General features: G+C 43.9%; 4 protein-coding genes across 4 annotated transcripts; 2 read left to right on the top strand and 2 right to left on the bottom strand.

Moving 5' to 3' along the window:
* Window positions 1–15,260: 15,260 nt before the first annotated feature.
* Window positions 15,261–17,055, top strand: LOC122400860 (cleavage and polyadenylation specificity factor subunit 4). The gene is made up of 4 exons (XM_043402579.1): window positions 15,261–15,615; window positions 15,879–16,082; window positions 16,282–16,471; window positions 16,550–17,055. The coding sequence occupies exons 1-4, from the start codon at window positions 15,513–15,515 to the stop codon at window positions 16,911–16,913; spliced, it is 861 nt and encodes a 286-aa protein (XP_043258514.1). The 5' UTR covers window positions 15,261–15,512; the 3' UTR covers window positions 16,914–17,055.
* A 192-nt stretch (window positions 17,056–17,247) lies between these two features.
* On the bottom strand, window positions 17,248–20,096 carry LOC122403727 (drebrin-like protein). The gene is made up of 5 exons (XM_043407444.1): window positions 19,730–20,096; window positions 19,150–19,318; window positions 18,826–19,058; window positions 18,582–18,759; window positions 17,248–18,502 (listed from the first exon to the last, which is right to left on the bottom strand). The coding sequence occupies exons 1-5, from the start codon at window positions 19,810–19,812 to the stop codon at window positions 17,747–17,749; spliced, it is 1,419 nt and encodes a 472-aa protein (XP_043263379.1). The 5' UTR covers window positions 19,813–20,096; the 3' UTR covers window positions 17,248–17,746.
* Window positions 20,097–20,114: 18 nt separating this feature from the next.
* On the top strand, window positions 20,115–21,210 carry LOC122403754 (U6 snRNA-associated Sm-like protein LSm2). The gene is made up of 5 exons (XM_043407488.1): window positions 20,115–20,179; window positions 20,275–20,551; window positions 20,633–20,700; window positions 20,772–20,862; window positions 20,935–21,210. Exons 2-5 carry the CDS (start codon window positions 20,549–20,551, stop codon window positions 21,058–21,060), a joined length of 288 nt encoding a protein of 95 aa, XP_043263423.1. The 5' UTR covers window positions 20,115–20,179; window positions 20,275–20,548; the 3' UTR covers window positions 21,061–21,210.
* LOC122403747 (carbonyl reductase [NADPH] 1-like) lies at window positions 21,085–22,628 on the bottom strand. Its single transcript, XM_043407477.1, has 4 exons — window positions 22,273–22,628; window positions 21,929–22,189; window positions 21,622–21,857; window positions 21,085–21,547 (listed from the first exon to the last, which is right to left on the bottom strand). The coding sequence occupies exons 1-4, from the start codon at window positions 22,288–22,290 to the stop codon at window positions 21,235–21,237; spliced, it is 828 nt and encodes a 275-aa protein (XP_043263412.1). The 5' UTR covers window positions 22,291–22,628; the 3' UTR covers window positions 21,085–21,234.
* Window positions 22,629–22,634: the final 6 nt, after the last annotated feature.

Genomic DNA, 22,634 nt, shown 5'->3' on the forward strand with positions numbered 1-22,634 from the left:
TAGATTATCCCGGTCGTTCGCTGCTTTCGATCTCGTTCTCGCAAATTTCTCCTCCGCGGCCGCGTCGTCGCAATTTACCAGCGTTAATTCAATCAGCGAATGGCGTCGAAGTAATTCATTATAAAGATGGCGAGGTTTGGTATGCAAGGGAACCCGGCAGGCGTGTTTTCTCGTCTGGTTCTCACGATTCGAATCTTCTCAGTGCGCCGTATATACCTGCGATTCTTCAACGACTATCTGCGAGTCTCCTTGGTTCTCAAGCCGTTCTTCCGGTCGTGCTATCATTCCGGTTCTCACGACTTATTCGAACATCGAGACAGGCGGCATGGAAATAATAGTCTTTCGACAATGTCTTCTTCGTTCGTTCGCGACTAAACCAGAAACGAGCAATTACGGACGGTCGAGTTCGAAAAAACAGTTTTCTGCTCGAAAGACGCGGGAAACCGACGGCGATTATCTTTATTGACTTCGGGAGACGCGCGAACTGTGTCAGGGCGTTGCATTATCGCCGATTTACGCGCAGACTGTGCGACATTTTTTCGTCTTCGAGCGATTTCCTGGACAGCCGGGGCAAATACGAACGTATTTAAGACGCCACGTTTGCGTCACGCCTTTTAAAATAACACCTTTCGCGCGTCGCGCCGAGTACAGTAGAACTTCGATATAATTTAAAATATAAGTATTAGAACTGCTTGGTGATTGCTTTACTTAAAAGTGAGTTTAGTAGATTATTGAGAAAATATGACGATATCGGAACTCTACTGTAATTTATCTTTAATAGTACGAAGATTTTTTTCATGGATGAAACTCGAGATCCACTAACTGTTTTAGCATTACTTTCGGTCGTTGCGTCCATTACATCGTGTCGGTAGCGCGTACAAGCTCGCGCGACAGAAAACCAACGTTTCTCGGACTCGACATCGTATATAATGAAGATTAGCTCCCGTGACTGAAAGCAAATAAGGAAAAGCTGTAATAAATACGTGTTCGAAACTGGTTATACAGCGGAGTCGTATAGAAAACTGCCGGTTTCACTTCGTACCCCTATCTTTCGACCCGTTCCCAGGAGGATCGAGGCTTTCCGTCGATGTTTAGCCGGTGGAAAATTTTTCAGAACGTTCGTACCGCTCGTGAAACTCGTGACCCATCGTTTGGCCCAGAATTCCTGTTTCCGGAGTGGATGCGAGACGTCGAGGAACGAATCTCTTACGCGTTCGAACCGCGAACGGGACAAATATTCGAAAAACCTAAAAAGACAGGAATATGAGAGTGAATAGAGGTGATGGTTGGTTCTCGAACGATGGTTTTAAATGGGTCAAACGTCGATCGGAAATTCTTGTCTCGTCGGGAGCCGCGCGCTTCTCTCGGCGGTCGCGAGTCGCGATTTGCCGCGCGTTCCAGCACGTTTCTCGATAGATACGCTCGGATCGAACCGATGGCACGCGATCGACGAAGAAAAACCGCGTCACCGAGGCTCGTAATAACGCGGAATATGCAACCGAAGCGTTAGCGTGCATTTTTTCTCGCCGCTCCGTCACGCGCGTTGTTTGTCGCATTGTACTTCTGCCCGTTCCTTTACCGACCTTCGTCGAAAACTGCAGCCGTACCTTGCTCGTAGTTATTTTCCGTTTCTCTCGATTGCGTAACGCTTACAAAACACGACGATACCGGCACGGTTCCGGGCCCGGATTAATTCAACGTCTCCTGTACGCGAGTCTTTGAGGAACGCCGACGCCGTTGGCGGTTAGGTGGTGCACGAAAGAAAAAGAGAAAAACGCTCGGTTTCCTTTCGGTAATCTTATCGAGCGCTATCGATCGCGATGCGCCACGGTGGCTGAAAAAAAGAAGAAAAAGGAAGGAAAACAACGTGACCGTCCCGACGGCGGAAGAAAATATACGACTTTTGCACACTTTTCAACTCTATTATAGTTTCGCACCAAGAACCATCGGTTCGCAAAGATCCACTTTTATGGCGGAATATATAGTTTTTTTCGCGTGTAAATCGTGGTTTGGAGCACTGCGCGGCGTGACGAAAGGATTTCACGGCAACGATAAATCCAGGTCGCGAAAACGAGACAGTCGAAGAAAAGGGAGGCTCGGCCGAGCGAACGAGAAACGGAGACGGAGAAGACAGGCTGAAAACAATAAAATAGCAAACAAGCCGCGAGACTTTCGAAACCATATTAAATCGTGACATAGATCTGCTGTTAGGAATCGTAGCCGGTCGAGTTACGCGGGTGAATTCTTACGAGGTGATAAATCGATAGATCGGTGCTCTCTGCATTCCGGGATACGGCCTCGCGTGAAAGCTAACAGGCGCGACAATATGCTAATACCAGGTTGCTATCGATTTACTTTATCGCGCCTAGCGTCGGCCACGAATGCGAATTAGTTGATCTTTCGAAACCCGAAAAATTGTTTCCCGCGATCGTTTCGATTCCCCTCCCCCTCCCCCGTGACGCAATCTCTCGGCGCGGCGATGTTTTTCGTGGCGAGGTCGGAGCCGGGGAGTAACGGTGACCGTACCGAGGACAGTGACCCGATGAAAATCGTAGGTACACAAGAAAGAGAAACCACCGTCGTGAGCGTGCCGCCTCGCGAGACCCGAACGAAATAGACTTGGTCCGTGATCGTTACCGTCGACAAAAACCTCGCGACATTTAGAGTCGGCGACCGCGGGAACGAGAAACCGATCGTTCCCGGTCGGCGGAGGCTCGATTGAAAAAGGTACGCGGCAGCCAACAGCGATCCACCTGGTTTCGAAACGGCCCGTTTGCATCGACTTTGCTACGAGAAACACAGAAACTCTCCGCGTGACCCCGGACTTTGAAAGGTTTCCGATCGACTCGCGGCGTCGGTGATTCAACTGACATTTTTCATCGAATATCGCGACGCGGTTTCGCCATTGTACGCGACCCTAACCGAACAGTCGTCAACGACTTTACAAATGGTGTGTAGAGATATTACCAATGTTCCGTGATAGTCGGGGGAAAGATTATTTCCCGCTGCCTCGATCGAGGACGACGCTCGTCGAGTACCGATCGCCATTGGTAACGACCTCTTCTCCGATGGCTCCCCTTCTCTCACTGACCGGCAATACCTTCCGCTCCGTGAGTTCCCATCAACATTGCACTGTTGCCCGGTTTCAGCGTCCACATTTCTTCGCTCGCCGTTTCTTGCTTCTTGCGACGTTCCGAACTAGACCGGGGGCACCATTTATTTTTTCCTAGTCGTCGGTGGCCGTGTTCCGTGATCCGTGATCGAGCCAAGCAGAGAGTCACCACGAGGCGATAATGTCGTTTCGTGTCCGATGAAAACGTCACGTGAGTACGAAGAATGAAGAGTCGGGCAGAAGCGGGCGAGGCGAAGGGGGGCCCGACGGAGCCAAGGTAAAGGAAGAAGAGCGCGGCGGTTACGCGCGTACAAAAGAAGCAAAAAATAATCGAAAAAAAAAGGATGTAGACTCGAGAAGGGAAGGCTTTTAAAGTCTAAGGATCGCGGCCGGGAGGACTCCGCGAACCGGTTGCTCCAAGTGACGTGAGTGAACTGAGGCTGCAGGCTGGCAGGTAACGCCAGGTAAACTCCGGCCCGACCTGCGATACACACGCAGAAGAAGGAAGGTGGCTGGCTGAGTCGACCGGCTGGTTGGCTACGCCGAGCCAGCCAGCCGTAGAGACAGTCGGCTCAGTCAGTCGACCTGGGGAGTCAGCCTGCGGCCCCTGCGGCCGCAGGAACGAGCCACAGGTGAGGGACGCGGTGGAGGGGGACCGTTTCGAAGGGAGCCACCGGTGGTAGGGGGAAGTCAGACCGAACGGAGGGGCGAGGGAGACAGGGTGGGAGAGAGAAGGAGAGATCGTAGTGGTGTGTCGGTGGTGTGTGACTCAGCTCGGAATGGGCGAATAGGCTAACACCGTAGCGAAAGCCGTGGCCACGGACGCGTGTACAGGGGATACGAGTATACGCATACAGAGTGATCGAGAAATAAGGGCCCCACGGTTTTCCGGTGAACCGGCTCCGGATGATCGAACGGCGGCGGCGCCACAGTGATCCCCGTCAGAGAAATTCAGTGACATCTGGCAAAAAAATCAACTATCTCGTATCGATATATCCATGATGCATATCGCCATTTCTGGACCTGAAAAATTAATGAAATAATCGGTTTCAACGCTGGATTTAAGGAACCATCGATGCGACGGGTTTCAGATTACAAACTTCAAGTTACAGACCTCGTAAATATTATTTGAAAAACACTTGTTGGGCCTCTTGAAACGTTTTAATCCGTATTTGACCTTGATATCTTCTTTAGTTTAATAGATACATTGATACGTCGCTAAATTTCTTAATCAGTACCACTGTGGCGGCGTTGATGTTCGGGCACGTGGCACCGAGCCCAGACGCCGGATTTTCGACGCGCACATATCGCCGCTACGACCTTCCTTTCCTTTCGTTGCGTTGCTTGCCGCAAATCCACGCTACCTGCGAGGGGGAGGGTTTCGTTCGAGAGACGAGGGTTGCGACCGGAACACGGGGAAGCGACTGTATCCTGCGAATATGGGTCTAATCCCTGGTCGAGTTGCTGAAATAGAATAGATCCATCAAAAAACATCCTTATTTGTAATAATACTTAGAGTCAACATGGTGTCGTCCCCTTCCTCGACGATACGGAGAATGTTGAAATTCTGAATCATCGTACAGGTGAAAAGCTCGAGGTACACCAAAGCGTCGCGACGCGAAGCAGCAACTGTATCCAGCGAATCGGCGCACGGTGAACCAAAAGGCCAAGCGCCTCTTATCCTTAATTGCAACAGGATTTCTGCCGTTTCGGAGCAAGGTATTAATAACGCGGACAATTTACGCGGTACCGACGATTTCACATGCACCGAACCATAGAACGTTACCGCTCCACCGAGCTCCACGTAACTCGTGAGAATGCATTTCCACGGTTTATTTAATAACGTTCACCCCGCGCGTTTATGTTCCTAATAAAATGTCGATCGCGTGATTGAGCCGATAGCCGAGCTCTCTGCAAGAGACCTCAGATGCCTCACCGTGTCCCATACCGAAGAGATTTCATCGTTCCGTTGCTCCGGGCGTCGCTGATAAACTAATTTATAAAAATAATCCTCGTTGGTCGAAAACGATTCGGTTGAAAGACGACGAGCCACCCAGTACATTACGGACTAACTATACCTGAATCCAACAGAGCGTGACTTTTCACGTGTAGTCGTGCCGGAGTGGGGCATGATCGTACCACGGCATAGAGTAACATAGACTTTGATAGAATTTACACGGTGGCTTCCAAGAGCCAAGAACCTCTGCGAACCAAAGACCACGAGGGACGCCGGATTGCGACAGGCAATTCTTCATTTTTCCCCCCCTCTTGATGTGTCCTTCTGTACAGACCATTTGGCTCATTTGTCCCGGAACGCGCGCGTTCCGTTGCTGTCGCTCTTCGTACGCCATGTTATTACGTATTACGCTCGAAAAACATCGTTGTTAAGGGGGGACGTTCACCTGAAAATCAAGTACCAGTCAGTTTTCAGAGTAATATTTCTATCGTGGTCGATCTCTATTGAAACGAGAATTTTTTAGAAACATTCTTAGACACGTGGCTGTTAATTAAAGACGATTCGCCGAACAAGGGCTTTCCTCGATTATCTCTGGTAATTACCGACCTTGACGCAAGATCATTTCACACTGGAATGATAAATGCAGCCTGACTGGGTATTAACAAATAACCGACGCCGTTCAACGAAACCTATCCTTCGACCGGTCGTTATCGTTATTTATCGCCGTGAAAAATAACCCCTAAACAACGTACTGCTTCCGAATAGCGAATCGTGCATCAAAGAACGCAAGTTAAGCATTAAATAGAAATATTTAAGCAAAAGCGGGGTAATTCGGGAATTGCCAAGACCGGAGAAGCAAGAAACGTTAGAAAAATGGAGCAGCCGATCGCGAACCGCTTTTCCAATTGTCTTTCGCGCATTTGGCCCGCGGACGTGAATCAGGAAACGGTCGTCGACGCAGTTGGTAATTTCCACCGTCTCTCTTTTTCATTCAGCGGTATTTCCTTGTTTCGCGGAGGCGCATCGGCGTTCCTTGTTCCTTCGAGATTACCATGACCATCGCAGCGCAACTGGTCTATGCGCATGGAGAAATGCAGCTGATGCGCACGGCTGAATCCCGAGGTCAGCGACTCGTCGACGGAGTTAGTGGAGCGCTTAGGCTCGCTCCAGGGATTTTATGAATTGGTGCATGGTGGAGCCGCGAGGCAGAAGTGGAAAGAGGAGGCAGCGAGGAAGAAACGGGAGAGATACGCCATCGAGGATCAAGCCGGGGAATCTTTCCTATCGCGTTAGACTGGTCGATCGAAAGCCACCGAACTGGCAGAAAAATCCGATGATCGGCGGCATAAAGTCGGAAAGTTATGAAACGAACGGAACGGTAAGGTGAAAGATCCAATACTCTAACCCGAGTGCACATAACGTTGATTATTATCCATTAAAGTGATCCTCCACCTTACCGTCTTAAATTATAATACGTATTATGAGTTCTATCAAATAAAGTTCACCTTCGATTCTCCAAAAAACATTCAAATTTCCTAGGCTTTATTACGTGGTCCATGTAATGGGACAATAAAATTGGGTCCAACTTTTCACAGGTTGTTATTGAAGTCGAGGGTCCTCTTATTTCTCTAAAACAATAATATAAACATGGTTTGTCACGTAATTACAAAATTGTATAGCGTCTCGTCCGTGTCATAAGCATCCAAGTATTGGGCACCTTTACCTGATCAGTGCTTCCAGCTAATTAGGTTTCTTCGATCTCTGGCATTTCTCGGAGGGCGAGTTTGGTCATAGCGTTTAATTTATTTTTATCGATCTCCGTGCGCGGGAACGAGGATTTCCCTCTATTTTGGTCCCCGAACAAGCCGGTCCACGTGGTATCTCGTGTCCTCTTCGTTTCGCGTCCCCGAGCCGTTTCTCCTCTCGTCATCGGTAGCAGCCTGTAGCACCATGATTGTCCTCCGCGTTCTATTCTTCGTTCCTCCTCTCTGTTCTGTTCGCTTCACGGTGTTCCGCTCGCGAGCCACGGTGTACGCAGGTGCATTAACCGGACATTCAGCACCGTAACGCTGGCCTTAGAGACGGGAAGATACCGGAGGAACGGAGATAGACAAAAACAAGAGGGACAGAGAGAGGACGAAAGTATATAAGAAACGAGGAGGGGGGGGGGGCATCCAAGTACTAGAGTTTGCTGCTAGAGCAGATGGTTGGGATTCGAATTCCTTAGTCGTACCGTTCTAAACCGCAAGTCTTAAACCTAAACCTGACCTCGGATCTTGGGAAAATCGCGCGACGTCGCTTATTCGCGTAGGAATGCCTCCGCGCTCGACTTTCAGACGCGTTGGAGACGACTTCGGTTACATCGAAAACGTCTGCGAAATCGGCGGCGAATCCTCCGCGGTCGAGCGTACGCTTGGCGATCGGCTGTTCGAGGCCTCAGCTTTTAAACGTTTCCGCTTTGCTTTATATCTCCTTGCACTCTGATCGATAACATTACGGTTGCGTTGGTTTCGACACCGATCTCTTTTATGCACGCGCGAAGACGTCGCTGGTCCGACAATGACCCAAGGACGTGGTTCGCGCGTCGTCTTCGCGGAAACACGAAACTCGAGCGGGTTCCGTGGCGAGCACGGGATACATTAATCCGCGTCATTTTGGAGCTGCACCAAAACGGCACCGAGCGATAGGTTGGTCCTCGTTCAGTCAGCCGGACGAAGAGAAGCGTCGAAAGGCTGGCAGTACGCCAAAGTAAGGAGCACCGCGAGGCTCGAGACGACGGAAAAGCTGGCTACGCCTCGCATTTCGGACAGGTGTTACCCGAATGGTTCCGCCACCGGTCCTCCGTCGATCGATCCCGACCATATGCCCTCGAAGGCGACGAAGAACTGCGCGGTGACGTTATAAATAAAACCGGGGGAATTCGAGACGCGATATTATGTCTGGACGAGTCTCCTTCTGCCCCATACTCCCGTATCCTCGGACGAGAGAGGCTACTCTGTAGTCGCTTTTCACGAGAAACTGGTTTTCATCGCGCCACCGTGGAGTATCTCGGTATCGCGAGCCCGAAGAAAGCTCCGTGAGCTCCTGAGACCTCGTCGCTTGTACTCACGGGAGTCGGGTAATGCGGCTTTAATGCTCGAAGATGCAACACGAGACGCGTCTCCTGCCTGTTGCGAAACGAATTCGATTTAAAAAAAAAAAAGAAAAAAAAAAAAGAACCTCTTCTATCGCGTGTCGTACGTGCTACAGGGTGTTGCCTCTGACGCGACGCGCGATTCTTCACCCCTTTACAACCGTCCGACAAAATAAAGTTGAACGATACGACGCGTACAATGGATGTCGCTAAAAAGAATTTCGTAACCAGTTGTTTTTCACGGCGAAATCAAGATCACCTTGGGTGTTATAAATAGGAACGCGCTTTTTTCTTACCATATCGTAGAGGACGCTCAAACGATATTCGAACGGAGGCACTCGTAAAAAATGGCTTAACGATCGTAATTTCGATACCGTGCCCCTAAAGTTAGCCCAGTTATTTTGAAAATAACCGGTGGACGTGCTCCGAAATTCGCCTCGGTGTCGGGCAAGTATCGTGGGACACGATTAAACGATAGAACTCGGTTTTTCAGTCGGCGCGGCTCGAGTACACGGAATCTCGTACACGGTGGACGTTCGTGTCGACCGCGGGACCAAGATAAAAAAGGGGGAAAAAGGAGGTTGAGGTGTGAGTTATCTTCGCGAGTTCACGTCATCTCATCCGTCGGCCTATAATCGTTACGTACGAAAAACTGGTTTCCCGGAGCTCTGACCACTTATCTAACGACTATCTTTCATCTGATATTTCGTGGCCACGGTCCCGAAAACGGCCAAGCGTTCGTACCGGGGCCACGAGAGAAGTCGGTGGAACGGTGGAGCCGGTTGGTTTTTTAACTGCAACTTTTAACTGCACCTAGATTAGGATCCTCAAAGCCCGTCCTCTGGTTTTGGTCGTCCGATTAACCGTAACGCGTAGACAAGAACGACGTCCCACAGTTTAATTTAAGAGTGGACGTTCGTGCACGGTATCTGTAAATAATATCGGTTCTCACAGTGAATCCTGCGCACGCTCCTCGGATTCACCGGTGGCCGTAATTCCTTTATGACCTTAAAGCGATACGTTCTGAATTCTAAACGACGCCTCCTGTCGTCGCGATCGCCGTAGGCGGCGTTACATCGAAACGAACGAAACCGTGGATAATACCTATTTATGCTTTTTCAACGAATATTCCCCTTTATGGATGCGATACGTACGTGACGGGCCGGGCTTACGGTTTACCCCTCTGGGAACAACATTTCCGCCGCATTAAAAATTCTTCTTTGTCGACCGTACGGGCTGACGGAAGTCGGCTATCGCGTTGGCTTTCGGCCCTGACCCGACGATCGCGCACCTGAAATCCCTTGACAAATAAACTGTACCTCCCGGCGACCCAAAATCGATACGTTTATAATCCGCGAATAAACGACAACGCCGTGATATCGAATCGCGGAGGATACAAATTCAGAAAACCGACAACGATATTCTCCTTGAAACCCAAGGGAATGCACCGTGAAATCGTCGAAAAGGGATTCGAAATAATAACACGTACGAAACGAAAAAGCTGATCGAGTGCCCGGTGCGTTCGCGAGGCCGCTGATCGTCGACGTCGGTGGGAATCGCGTTACGTTCATTTGATGTTAATACTCGTAGTCGGCGGAAAACCTGACTCATCCGTATTCTGTGTAACAGGTGTTGAACGACGCACAGTGTTTGGTTCGCTTCAACAGGTAAGAGACCTGTAGTGCCGATGGCTCGCAGGCAACGGACCGTTTCGCAGGTGAAGCCCGCAGCTGCGAAGTGAGACAGAGGGGCAGAAAAGAAATCGCTTTATTTGACACGCTGTCCTTCCGTGGGTCTCGTCGAGCCAATTCGGTCGTACCGTTCCACCGTCGTAGCTTAAACGTCCCTGCGAAGTTGCGTAAATCTGTGAACCGCAAGATGATCGTATTAGGGTGAACCATCAATGACAGGTTACCGGGACGATGCATTTATTTTTAAAAATAGAAAAGCGTCCTCGAGCGGAAGCATCGAGGACATTTTTTAACATCAACGATACGACTCAAGGTCATCCAGGGTCACGTAGAACCACATGTGAACTATCTTGTATTTACTAGATGCGTATCTACGATTTAGCGTCATAGCTGAAGCGTCTACGAGGTTCCACGGTACAAATTACGACGCCTGGGGCCCAGGCATATCTTAATCTTGTCAGTAAACCGGCTCTCGCTCGATGCTTTCGATTGATGATACAAACTGTTCTGGTAGTACCTGACAAGTTCGTTGCAGTCTGCTCGGCTCCCGGTGAACTTTTTCTCGTCAAGATCTGGATGCAATTTTCATGGAATAAATAATCTAAAAGAAATACGTTGTACCTGCTAAAATAGATCCCACCGATCCACCATCCTTTCTTCGACGTTAACGAGAGCTCGAAAAAAATTACCATTTTGAAGTTGAGGTAGGGACTCTGCGTAGACCAATCTGAAACAGAAAATTCGTTAATACCGAGCCGATTTTTCACGTCGTCTAGCTGTGTATTTTCATGCATTTAACATCGATAATTTTCATTGGGAACGTTCCTTGCTACACCGTCCTCTCCACTCGACTCTCCCATGGTTCTACCGATTTTAAATAATTTGTACCGAGCGTCGTTGGATTTAATTTTTCCGGCGTATCCGGTGTCGCGGGACAACTCGAATGACAAGCTAAAATTTACTTCACGGCGACAGATGCTCGTCGCGGAACAACTCCGCGGCGATCAAAGAACTCGCGGCTGCACGCGTAACGGACCACGGCAGTCGCATCTGCCGCGAACCGCGACTTGATTTATGCCTGTCCTGACTAACGGATCGCTGGAAATTTCATAATCGAGTCCACGCGAACGACGATTCGTTCGGAACTACGACGCACCGTGGACGGAAACGACGAAATGCTGGCGAAAAATTTTACAGTGCAGAGATACTCCCGTACGTGGTTGACTGCCGTGGGGGTCACCGGTGGCCGGCACACGACTTGGTTACAGCGCCGTGGGGGCCACCGGTGACCGTCGACGCGACCAATAGTAAAAATACGCAGTCAACGTGTTAAAAGAGAAAAGAAGAGTCGCGTCGTGGGTTACGTTTCCCGAGACTTTTCGAGCACCCCGTATACGCGCACCTGCGTCGTGTAAGACACCAACCACCTCCTCGGCCTCCTCGGCGCGTTAAGCACGAGGGGTTGCAGAGCGTGGTGGTTCGTTCACGGGAGAATCTGACGGAGGGAAGGTGGTAATCGCGAGGGAAAGAGGGACGGGACTCCGACGGTCTCTAACTCGGAGAAAAGGAGAGACGAAAAGCGGCAGAGCGAAGCCACAGGCGGCCAGCCGTGTCTCCGGCGAACTCGGTCGGCAGCTCTCTTGCCAATCCCGGCAAGTTTCCACTTCTATGTATGTTTATGCACCTCCAGCGTGCCTGTCGTACCCATCGACCATGGGCTCCACTTACGTCGGGCACACATCACGCGCGATGTGTGTTCTACCGGCGAACAAACGACGGTGCGCTGACCTTTTCCTCGCTGGATGGAAAGCACGCGAGGGGAAAAAAAAAAAAAAAAAAAAAAAATAAAATCGCTCCTCGTGACTTCCTGCACCTCGTCGTTGGAAATTATACGCGCAAATATTTTCAAACGAACGGGAAATATCGATGGTAATCGGTGTTCGTTCTCTGTTCCATCGACGCGCCGACAACGATCCGGCGCGAGACGAAAAACGACCGACAGCCTCGGACGAGCGTTATCTGGATACCGTCTGCCGTCGATTAGAAACACAACGTAAGCTTTTACGACGAGCCGCTTTAAAATCTCTACCGCGAGCGTGATCTTGCTTTCCATACGTTTGGAGCAAGTACAGATGGCCAGATTCGAAGTCTCGGGAAGCTCTTGAAAGTCTTCGAGTCGCGGGACAGCATAGAATGTTTATAGTTATCTTAGAAAGCTTGAGGTATTCGCGTACATTGTTTGTCCGATATTCGGATTTCCCTCTATGTACGTTTCCAGTTCGTTCATCGAGCCAAACTGATCGGTACCGGGTCTACGATTTCGTATCACCCGGTAGAAAATTTAGCCAGGCTTCCGAGGTTAGGCCATAGCCGGTGGCAGGGGTAGCGCACGAAGGAACGAACGAGCGAGGCTCACTCTTGCAGAGTGCCGCTGTTAGCGCATCGCACTATGACTAATTACGAGCACAACCCACCCCGCTGTCGGCCGATACGGCCCTATAAACGCTGGAGCACCACCGCGAGTCATTGTTCCTTTCCACGTCTCTGCGTGCTCCTTCGTCCCCGTTCCACCTTCATTCTGGCTTTTTTTTTCCTTGCCGTGCTCTCCTTCTTCTGTCTCTCGAGCCGCTCGCGTACTCGCTCGAGGGTACCGAAGCGACTCGCGATAGCTCGTGCCTCGAACGCGGCTTTGTCACGGCATGCACTTTCCTGACAGGGACCTTCTCCCCGTAATGGGCTACGATTTTCTTATTTTCCTACGTCGAATTTCATACCTGGCCGACCGTTTTCTCGGAATCCATATACCAGCCAGGCAACGGAACGCGACACGCCGTCATTTTTTCCAATCGCGGAACGCACGGCTGGTAATTATCGCGACCGATCTCGGCAACAACACGTTCCCGGCGCGCTGCTGAATCTACAATTGTAATAGGAAGTATCGGGGGTGGGGCGCTAATCGTCGAGCGTGTTTTCCTAGCCGTGTACGATTCGACCGTGATATACCGTTCCGATGCGATCCGAGTCGCCATAAGCGGCGAAGCTCGCGCCCGTAGATGATCCTTCCGAAGGTAATCTATTCCGCGGTATCCGAGGTGCCCGTGGTTTCTCGCCTCCGTAATTTAGGAGGAAACGATTTACTGTTTCCGGTAATGGGCACCAGCAAACCGTGTCCGCGCAAAGTCACGGTTTGAAGACGGAGAAGCGGCCGATTAACAAAAAGCGCGTTTATTAGCGTGTACCGCACAACGGTCGCCTAATTTGGACGGTACCGTTACACGGCGCAAATACAAGCCGGAGAAATAAAGAGTCGACGGTTGGAGGCTTAATGACATATTGTGCCGATAACTAAGCCGCTAATTATTGCCAACCGACGCCTCGTAACGTGTTATTAAAATTACTCTCGTGAAAATTAAACGTTCCAAAGCAAATCTCTCGAATAAGTGGGAGTCCGCGAGTATTTTTTTCTAAAGTCTTTAGTTCCGTCGAGGGTACTATGAATTTCTCGTGGTTCGCACGTATTTACGAGTTCTTCTGTACCATTGTTCCGACAGAGCGGTCGGTATCTTTCCACGAATAGACGATATTACGGTAGGAGGGCTCGGAGCGCGAAAGACACGGAAGGTAGGAGAACATCCTGTGTCGTAGGACCCCCCTTCGCGCTCTGCTAACTTTACTTCGTAACGCTGATTTCCTAAGTATCCTTCCTTTCCACGATCTACCGAGCTGAGCCGAACGAGACAGCAGAGACTGGCCTGTATGAAAATTTAGATGCTCTTAATTAAAGTAGATCGATCCACGTGCAACTGCACGATTTATCGCGCACCAATTTGCCCCTTTTCATCCCCCTTTTGTCCATACAAAACAATGGAATGTTCTAAACAGATACGAAGTACAAGTGTATTTTTATTTAGAACGTACCGCATTATGTTTCGACTTTAACTTGTTTCTATTGTGTATTTATTTTCTCGGAAATACACAATTACCGTTTTACTAGATTTCTTGCTCTACCAGATTGCTAAACTCTTACTCGGTTAACACTGAAAAATATAAATTAATATTAATGTTATATTGCGTTATTTAAATTTATTTAGATTCAATTTGAAATTAATCTACAATTAGCTTAATTCATATAGATTTGATACTGTAAATATTTTTTAAAATGATTCCTTGTTAATGGAGTTTTCTACTATTTAAATCCGTCAAAGTTACCAAGCAAGTCGAGGAAAATTATCTACCACCGCAAACGAAGTATACGAGTGTACCTGGTCTGTGTATCCACCTTGTACCATTCATGGATAACTTTGCAGTCGGCGCATGATATGCTCGGTCGGTATAAAAAAAAGCATTCACTACCGACGAGGTATACGAGTAGATCTAACGAGTATGAACACGAGAGGAAGTGAGACAGAAAGTAAATTACAGAAATTTTATTATTTTTTAACGGAATGGAAGCTGTACGGTCCAGAATTGGGCATCGATCGATTAATTTAAATTTTCTAATTTCGCCGAAAATTTCTGCACCTACTCGAATTTTTGTCTAGAAAGTGCGTAGGATTTCGGGGGTATGTCTATCCACCAAAAATGATCGTAATTTACCCCCGCAACCAAAAATAATTTTTTCAGAACGATTTGAAATCTTTAGGGTTATGGACCCAGTTACTGTCAACTTAAACTGTTTTACTTAAAATATCGAATAAACCTTACGAAGTTATGAGCAAAATCATCTAACATTACATTAAAACTCATTTTAAGGGGGGCCAGTAATAGCACAGACGTGCTCTCGAAACATTCTTTCTAAATTAGAAATACTGTAGATTGCAGTATTACTTTTCTCAAATTACAGACATCGAATAATAACAAATATGTAGAAAGATTTGCATTTTTGAAAAATAAATAAGTAATGAAGTCTTACCAAAGTTGATGGTTTGGTTGGACCTTTTACTCTACATACACTGGACCGCCGACGAATACCTTGTCCTTGGTCCTTGCCTTCATCTTGTTCCAGTTGTTTCGAAGACATATTATGTCGTTTATATTATGTCGAGACGTTCAGGCATAAATCGGACATCCTTGAAATGTCGTGTGTTGTATGGATTATTAATAACGAGTGAATAATTATTACCTATTCTGGGACTTGCGAGCCTCCAATCTGTGTAACAGAAAAACGTATTGCATGCAACGTCTGTTCTATACCTTGTCTGTGCCTTAACCAATAACGATGGCCGTAACATAAAATGGTAGGGGGGTTCACAAAAACCGTCGTTCGCAGCGTCTACTGTGCGCCTCGTTCGTGGCGATACTAACTTTCATAAGATGTTGGCTCTACTCTATACCTCGTTTGTGGTATAATCACCGTGGTATTATCAACACATGTGCAAAACGATGTTCGCATGCGCTGGAAATCGAAATTTACAGAATATCCTTCAATCAACAAATATTGTAAATCAGAGATACTTTTGAATAGAAAAGTAGTGAAAATATCGTTAATGTACGTCTGTATCTGAAAGTGCAGTTCACTGTGGGACGCTTTCGATAAAAATGAAATTACTAGTGATGTGTACTCGATAGAGACGAGCATACTTGTATGTGATTGCTGAAAGATTTAAACTTAAAGCAATAATGGAGTGCATAGTGGCAAACGTAGATCATATGCGATTTGATATTGAAATCGCTCTTGACGAACAATATGGAGCTCTTCCGTTACCTTTTACCGGAATGGATAGTACGTAATTGTTTTTTCGCTGTATACCGATACACACTTGATTAGGTTATACCATAGAAAACATAGAACAAGTTAACAACATAAACATATCAAAATGTGTTGATTAAAGTGTAAAATAATAAACATTGTTGCTGTATATTTCTTGAATAAAAGATATTTAATTACATTGACGGTTCTTAGCAGAATGTTAATTGTTTAATTTACGTTTACATTGTTTACTTGTCATTAGATATATTAGACTTCCAATCTAATATGTTTTCTAGAATCCACTGCTGCTGTATGCCAATTTTATCCAAGAGGTACTTGCGTTAAAGGAGCCTCCTGTCCATTTAGACATGTACGAGGGGATCGTACAATTGTATGTAAACATTGGCTAAGAGGCCTTTGTAAAAAAGGGGATCAATGTGAATTTTTACACGAATATGACATGACAAAAATGCCAGAATGTTATTTTTACTCTAGATTTAGTAAGTGTGTTAATATACAAAACTGTGTATATGAATATTTTTCTGTTCAGAAACATATTTGTAAATATATTCTTTTATTCTTTTGTGTGTGTTCAAGATAATGTGTATAAATAAACAAGTACCTGTTAATATTTCTCTTTCTCTGGTATTACTAAGTTTTCATGGCACAGGTATATTAACATCGGTTATCCATTACTAGATGCCTGTCACAATAAGGAATGTCCATTCTTGCACATTGATCCAGAAACTAAGGTCAGAGATTGTCCTTGGTATGATAGAGGATTTTGTAGGCATGGACCATTATGCAGACATCGACACGTTCGTCGTGTTCTATGTATGGCATACTTGGCTGGATTTTGTCCCGAAGGTCCAAATTGTAAATTTATGCAGTAAGTTTGTTGTAAAATGTTTTTAAATACGTCTCGTTTAAATTCAACGTTTTCCGTAATCTTTCCTTTTATTTCTAGCCCAAGATTTGAATTACCAGCAGTACAAGATATGCAACCTAAAGAAGGGAAGAAGGTGATGATTACGTGTCATTTTTGCGGAGAAGGTGGTCATAAAGCCATTTACTGCAATAAAATGCCACCCGACGTGCGCGAAGCACAAGTTAGACAAGAAATAGAAGGTAATTCTCATTCAGCGCATCATATGAACATGCATAACGGACCGCCTCCTCGAGGACCGCAAAAGCCACTCGAAGAAGTCACTTGTTACAAATGTGGAACTAAAGGTCACTATGCTAACAAATGTCCAAAAGGGCACTTAGCATTTTTAAGTCACGCAGGAGGTAGCGGAGGTGGAAGTCAAAATCAAAATTATCGTAGATGATTTTACTTATTTTATTTGTGTAACATCGATATTGTGATTTTATTTTATTCTAGTAAGATCACTTACCTGTAAAAATTTCTTTATTGCATAGTAAAATAAGTTCAATAAAATGAAATTTAACATTGACTCTTAATCCACGGATTCCGACATTCATATGTAAAATAAAGTAAAAATGTTTATAAAATGAAATTGAAATCATTTTCTGTAATAAAAATTTCATTAAATTAATGGACGTTGCCGACTAAAACACCATCCGATACTATAACAAATTTAAGTATTTATTGTTTAAAGAATTAAACATATTCCTAAATAAGTAGTTATTACATTTTGTAAATGCATTTAAAGGGTATTTTGCTAAGTTATTACGTACGCTATTCCTATGATCGCATCGATTTTCGTCAGAGAAAGTTATAAAAAGATATATTCGTTTACTGCTAATTTATTTTTCGTTCGTGACGTTAAACATGGGAAGACGTACTTCGCCATTTGTGTATGTATTGGCATTGTGAGACTATTAAAGTTTAAAATCTTGTCCGCTAAAATATTAACAATATTTATTTTCTGCGTGATTAATTAGTAGAAATATTTAAATTTCTTAATGTGTGTGCACTCATCTGTAAAACGGTAATTCGTTCTTCCATTATGAATACGTACTATTCTTCAGAATACGTTGTATCTAAATACATAAAATTGTACGTTTTGTATTAAAAAGAAAATACGATGTCACCATAACAATGAAAATACTGAATATCACTTTCTGTATGCAAACAAACAAGCACGGTTTTCTTTCAATCAGAAACAAAAGTATTCTATTTTTACAAGTACGTTTCTTATCATGTCGTGTTATACTCGATAACTTCAACATAATTAGCGGGGAAAAGTCCATACGTTCCGTCAGGTCCAAGACCTTGCCACCATCCTTCGTCGATGGCGTCTATGTGCGTAATAATATCTCCAGGATCGAATGTAATTTCTGTGTCGTCGGCTGCTTGATAATCGTACAACGCCCTGGCTTTCATTCCTTCGTTGTTTGGGTCAAAGTACAAGTACTGACCATCCATTTGGCTGTACAATTCATTTTCAGTAACTACTTCTTTTGTCACTGGCGGTTCTTCGGGTTCTTCTAGTGGCTCGGTCGCTTTCGATTCTACGTGTTGATTTTGAGCCACGGGTGCAATCGAAACAGAGTTTGTCACTGCATCCAAGTTATGCGTTGTATTCGCTTCAATTTTCTCTTCCTCCTCTATTTTAGTCTCAGGTATTTCCTTCTGCTCGCTCTCCTCGAGCGGCTTCTTAGCTGTTTCCACCTGACTACTTTTCACAGCATATTGTTGCTGTGACGACGTCATTTGACCGGCGGCGGAGTTTTGTTCAAAAACTGCTCGTGCATTTATCGTTCTTTGAGCAATTAACTGTTGCGTTTCTTTACTTCTTTGCCGTCGCAATTCTTCGCTTCGCGACTTATGGCTATCGTAAACATCGTTACTGTAATGTTGTCTTGCCGCCATTTGATTAAGAAAATTGTTCGCCTCTTCGGCACGTTGTTCTGCCATTTTTTGTCGAGCTATTGAATTTTCTTTGGCAGTGACCTATAAATATATCAAAGTTCCATTAATAAAATACGTAGTGTTAAATATTGGATTAAAATTTGCAATTTTATCTGTTTACTTGTTGTTCTCTAAGCAGTGCTTCTTTTTCCTCTCGAGCTCTAATTTCTTCTTCGAGCCGTTGACGTTCCTGCGCGCATTTAATACGTTCTTGTTCTAGTCTTTTTTTCTCCTCCATTTCTTCCTTTTGCCAAAATTGATCACGTTCAGTTGCATTTATTTCTTGCTCCGGAATTACTCTGCAATGTACAAACTCCTTAGATTTAGAAATTTATCGCTACTATCGATAATCGAACGATACGTACCTGCGATATGTGGTACCAACCGGACCTGTATTACCTTCGTTTTCGCCGCGCGGCTCATTAAATTTATACGCAGAAGCTGTTGCTCTGGCAAGCTTCTCCATAATAAAATCTACCTCGACGTCATCCTCAGAGCGAGCAGTAACTGTTATATGAGCACCTTTCAGTAATTTTTCTACATCTCTAATATGATTTGCACAAGTGCCCTTTCTAACTATCGGTGCACCTTCCCCTTGCTAAAACATAGGTTTCAAAATACATAAATAATTCGTTTTAATATAAATGCTCGATACGATAATGTTGAGCTTCTTGCTTTTAAATTCTTACCCAATTTATTAACAGACATTTTGGCAAGCTTGTTTTAGTATCTATTACTCGACAAAAGGCATACATGATATAACTACTGTTTAATCGATCGATCAACTCTTCTAAACCACCAGTCCCTGATCCAACAACCTTTAAATTGTTAGTCTGTCCTTCATATCCAAACAGAGCCCTGCATATGAAATTTGTTTTAATAATAAGGAACAATCAATTATATGTATTCGTGAGAAATTAATATGCAACAATATTGTTTATAAAATTTGGCACAGCATTAATATAGAAAAAAATTCAAGAATGTAATAATTTTATTACTTTAAAAGCAACATTTATTCTTTGTTTGTTAAATCTGTTCAGTTACTAATCGGTGCAACGAATGTTACAGAATACATATTTTATGACAATAAGTGATAATTGTGTACCTTATGCTATTAATATCGATTGATAAGAGTAAAAGAAGTAGTTTTTAATTATAGAAATGAGATTTATTTGTAGGTTTAATTGAACGATTGTATTCGAAAGTGTGACGATAGTGTATAACCAGGACGAGACAATTGTAACAGTGAAGGAAGAGATAAAAGCCTACCAGTTAGTAGACGATTTATCGTCGACTACGCTGTGCCAGGCAGCCACCAAAGCGTCTTTGTTTTTCGTTAAATTAATTGACATGTTTCTCAATTAGTTCATAAGAGATCAACCGTAACAACGAATCCGATCGAGTTGCTACCAGCGAATTAATGTCACAGACGCATCTTCCCGTTTCGCCTTTTTGATTAAATGTCAACGCCCTTCTGTTACCAACCGTAAAACGGTGATCTTGTACAGGCAACACATTTTAATCATTTTACAACTAATTGAACGAACTTCTATTTAAATTGCACAAATAACTACGAAATCTAACGAATGCTAAAACACATTTAGTCAAAATTTTATTGAAAAGCCAACCTTGATGATATTCTTCAAGACTACGTATAAAGAACGATTGGTGGCGTTCTACGTACCGATGGAAGACCCTCCAATCACAAGTGTAATACAAGTAAAATAAATATTCAATGCGAGTGAAATATTTAACAGAGTACTATTATATTAGATTAATTCTTATCTTTTATCTGTAATTTGATCAATAAACAGATAGCGTTCGATTACAAATACAAGTAAACTCTTTCTGGAATCAAAGTCATGGACGGACCGTTTGAGACAGATATCGAACTTAATGCCCATTGAAACGTAAACTCGAAAACGTGTGCAGTGACACTTTCAAATAAATTGTCAACATAACAATTTTCTACCAATAATCAAAGCGAACGTAATCTTAAATATAAATAATATTTCTATTTGCACTATGTTATTTAAATAATACAATCAAAAAGGTTAGAGGAAACTAAATACTTTTAATTTATCAAGAATGGTAAGTTCACAGTTTTCCGTTGACCGGTTAACCTTCGTTCTTACCAGACCGAAGTAATTTTATTTTAGCATTTATTTGCAGTTATTCTATTCGTTCTTTAAATCCTTGATCGGAAAGGATGTTGTCGTTGAATTGAAAAATGACCTCAGGCGAGTTAATAGTAAATACGCATTAGAACTATACTTGATGAAATTTTCTAACAAGATTATTTTATTTTTAGCATTTGTGGTACTCTACACTCTGTCGATCAGTACCTGAACATAAAGTTGACAGACATAAGCGTAGCTGATCCAGATAAATATCCTCATATGGTTTGTAATGTTAACAGTTTTTAAAACTTTCTAGGAATTCATTATGGAATATAAATGTATATTATGTTTTAGTTGTCTGTGAAAAATTGTTTCATTCGAGGATCTGTAGTACGCTATGTACAGTTGCCAGGAGATGAAGTGGATACTCAACTATTGCAAGATGCTGCGCGCAAGGAGGCAGCAGTCCAAGCAAGATAATCAATATCGTTCTTAGGTTTAAAAATGACATTGATTTCAGTTTTATTATGCAAATCAATACTAATACACAGTGAATATATAAAAAATAAATTTTTGTATGTATAAGTATGTAAAGTGATAAAAAACATAATTTTTATTGTGCATATTTCATACAATGTGTTGTAATTAGCACATTTATGTATCTTTTGTCCATTCTACCAACGACTTGTCGTGCCAGATATATTTGCCTTTGATGTCTGTATTTTCTGGCAATAATGCACAGAAAATAGGAGCCTCTGCACCTTGATCAGGTGTCAAAGGTCCCTTATGACTGGTCATATCAGTGTCAACATAGCCAGGGTGCACAGAATTTACTGCTATATCTTCTCGCGAGTCCAAGTTGAACATACCTTGATGAACTCTAGCTAAAGCAGAAACTCCTACTTTGCTTGCAACATAAGCAGAATTTGCCCAACCTTTCTCCAAGTGTGTGTTTGTCTTTGCAGCTCTGAAAGAGTACTTGTTTTAAGATTTAACGAATGTTTGTTATACCAATTAAAAAATTTGGATAGTTCAACATACTCGACAAATTCATGCATGATGTTATCCAATTCTTCTTCTGTAAGTTTCGAAGACAATCTTTTTCTCAACGATTCACCGGGAATCAATGATAAACGACCAGCAGAACTGGAAAGGTGAACTACACGTGCATGCGGTTTTAATAGTGGATAAAGTATACTACACACTTTCCTTAGGCCAAAATAATTCACTCTTATTGTCTCTTCAGCTTGCAGTGAAAATGGTTCTGTAGCAGCATTCTGTATACGCAAAAGTGAATATTTACTATATTTTTTCGAGAAAGTGGAAAAATAAATTAGTCTGTAATCACCTTGAATGCAATAGCAGCATTATTGACTAGCACATCTAGTCCTCCGTGTGTTTTTTGCAAGTAATCACGGAAGGATTTAATACTATTTTCATCTGTAACATCGAGTTGATGGAACTTTGGTGATAAACCTTGTTCCTCTAATTGTTTAACAGCATCTAATCCCAGCGTTACATTACGAGCCGTTAAATATACAACTCCATCAAATTGCTTGCAAAGACCTTTCACAATAGCAAATCCAATACCTTTATTTCCTCCAGTTACCTAAATGTTTCGTGTAATAAGAAATACGTACAAGTGACTTGAATAACAAATTCACTCGACTATATATTTTATAATGTACTTACGACAGCCACGCGTGCCATTTGTTCGTATTTTATAATAATTTTATTTAAAGGGAAGGATAAGTAGTTCTAGTGATGAGTAGTGCTGCTAACTTAATATGCGTAGTACACGGGCGTGTTTCATAGTGTCGTTACTTAAAATATTAATCGGATATAATCGAAAAAAATTATGGAAGTTTATCAGATATCGTTTTATTTTTTTAAATAACTACACTTATACTTGCAATTTTTTGTTTTTGTTATTATATAACATACACTTTAATTACGACAAAATAGACGTAATAGATTGTAGTCACAGCAATGTAAGCATAAACATTTTTTAACAGAAGTTCTTAGTCATTGCAATGGCGAATGTTTAACGGTCA

This window comes from Colletes gigas, unplaced genomic scaffold (assembly GCF_013123115.1).
Source record: "Colletes gigas isolate AHSC1104 unplaced genomic scaffold, ASM1312311v1 Colletes_gigas_Sc00002, whole genome shotgun sequence".
NCBI lineage: Eukaryota > Metazoa > Arthropoda > Insecta > Hymenoptera > Colletidae > Colletes > Colletes gigas.

Excerpts from the sequence above, each read along its gene's own strand:
- LOC122403754 (XM_043407488.1), top strand. Across the intron at positions 20,701-20,771 it reads GAATTGAAAAATGACCTCAG|CATTTGTGGTACTCTACACT; the intron begins GCGAGTTAATAG and ends TTTTATTTTTAG. Across the intron at positions 20,863-20,934 it reads CAGATAAATATCCTCATATG|TTGTCTGTGAAAAATTGTTT; the intron begins GTTTGTAATGTT and ends ATTATGTTTTAG.
- LOC122400860 (XM_043402579.1), top strand. The coding sequence starts at position 15,513 with ATGGAGTGCATAGTGGCAAACGTAGATCATATGCGATTTGATATTGAA. Across the intron at positions 15,616-15,878 it reads ACCTTTTACCGGAATGGATA|AATCCACTGCTGCTGTATGC; the intron begins GTACGTAATTGT and ends TATGTTTTCTAG. Across the intron at positions 16,472-16,549 it reads CCAAATTGTAAATTTATGCA|CCCAAGATTTGAATTACCAG; the intron begins GTAAGTTTGTTG and ends TTTTATTTCTAG.
- LOC122403747 (XM_043407477.1), bottom strand. Across the intron at positions 21,858-21,928 it reads ATGCTGCTATTGCATTCAAG|AATGCTGCTACAGAACCATT; the intron begins GTGATTACAGAC and ends TTGCGTATACAG. Across the intron at positions 21,548-21,621 it reads ATCATGCATGAATTTGTCGA|AGCTGCAAAGACAAACACAC; the intron begins GTATGTTGAACT and ends GTACTCTTTCAG.
- LOC122403727 (XM_043407444.1), bottom strand. The coding sequence starts at position 19,812 with ATGTCAATTAATTTAACGAAAAACAAAGACGCTTTGGTGGCTGCCTGG. Across the intron at positions 19,319-19,729 it reads GATAAATCGTCTACTAACTG|GGCTCTGTTTGGATATGAAG; the intron begins GTAGGCTTTTAT and ends TTTCATATGCAG. Across the intron at positions 19,059-19,149 it reads AATGTCTGTTAATAAATTGG|CAAGGGGAAGGTGCACCGAT; the intron begins GTAAGAATTTAA and ends CCTATGTTTTAG.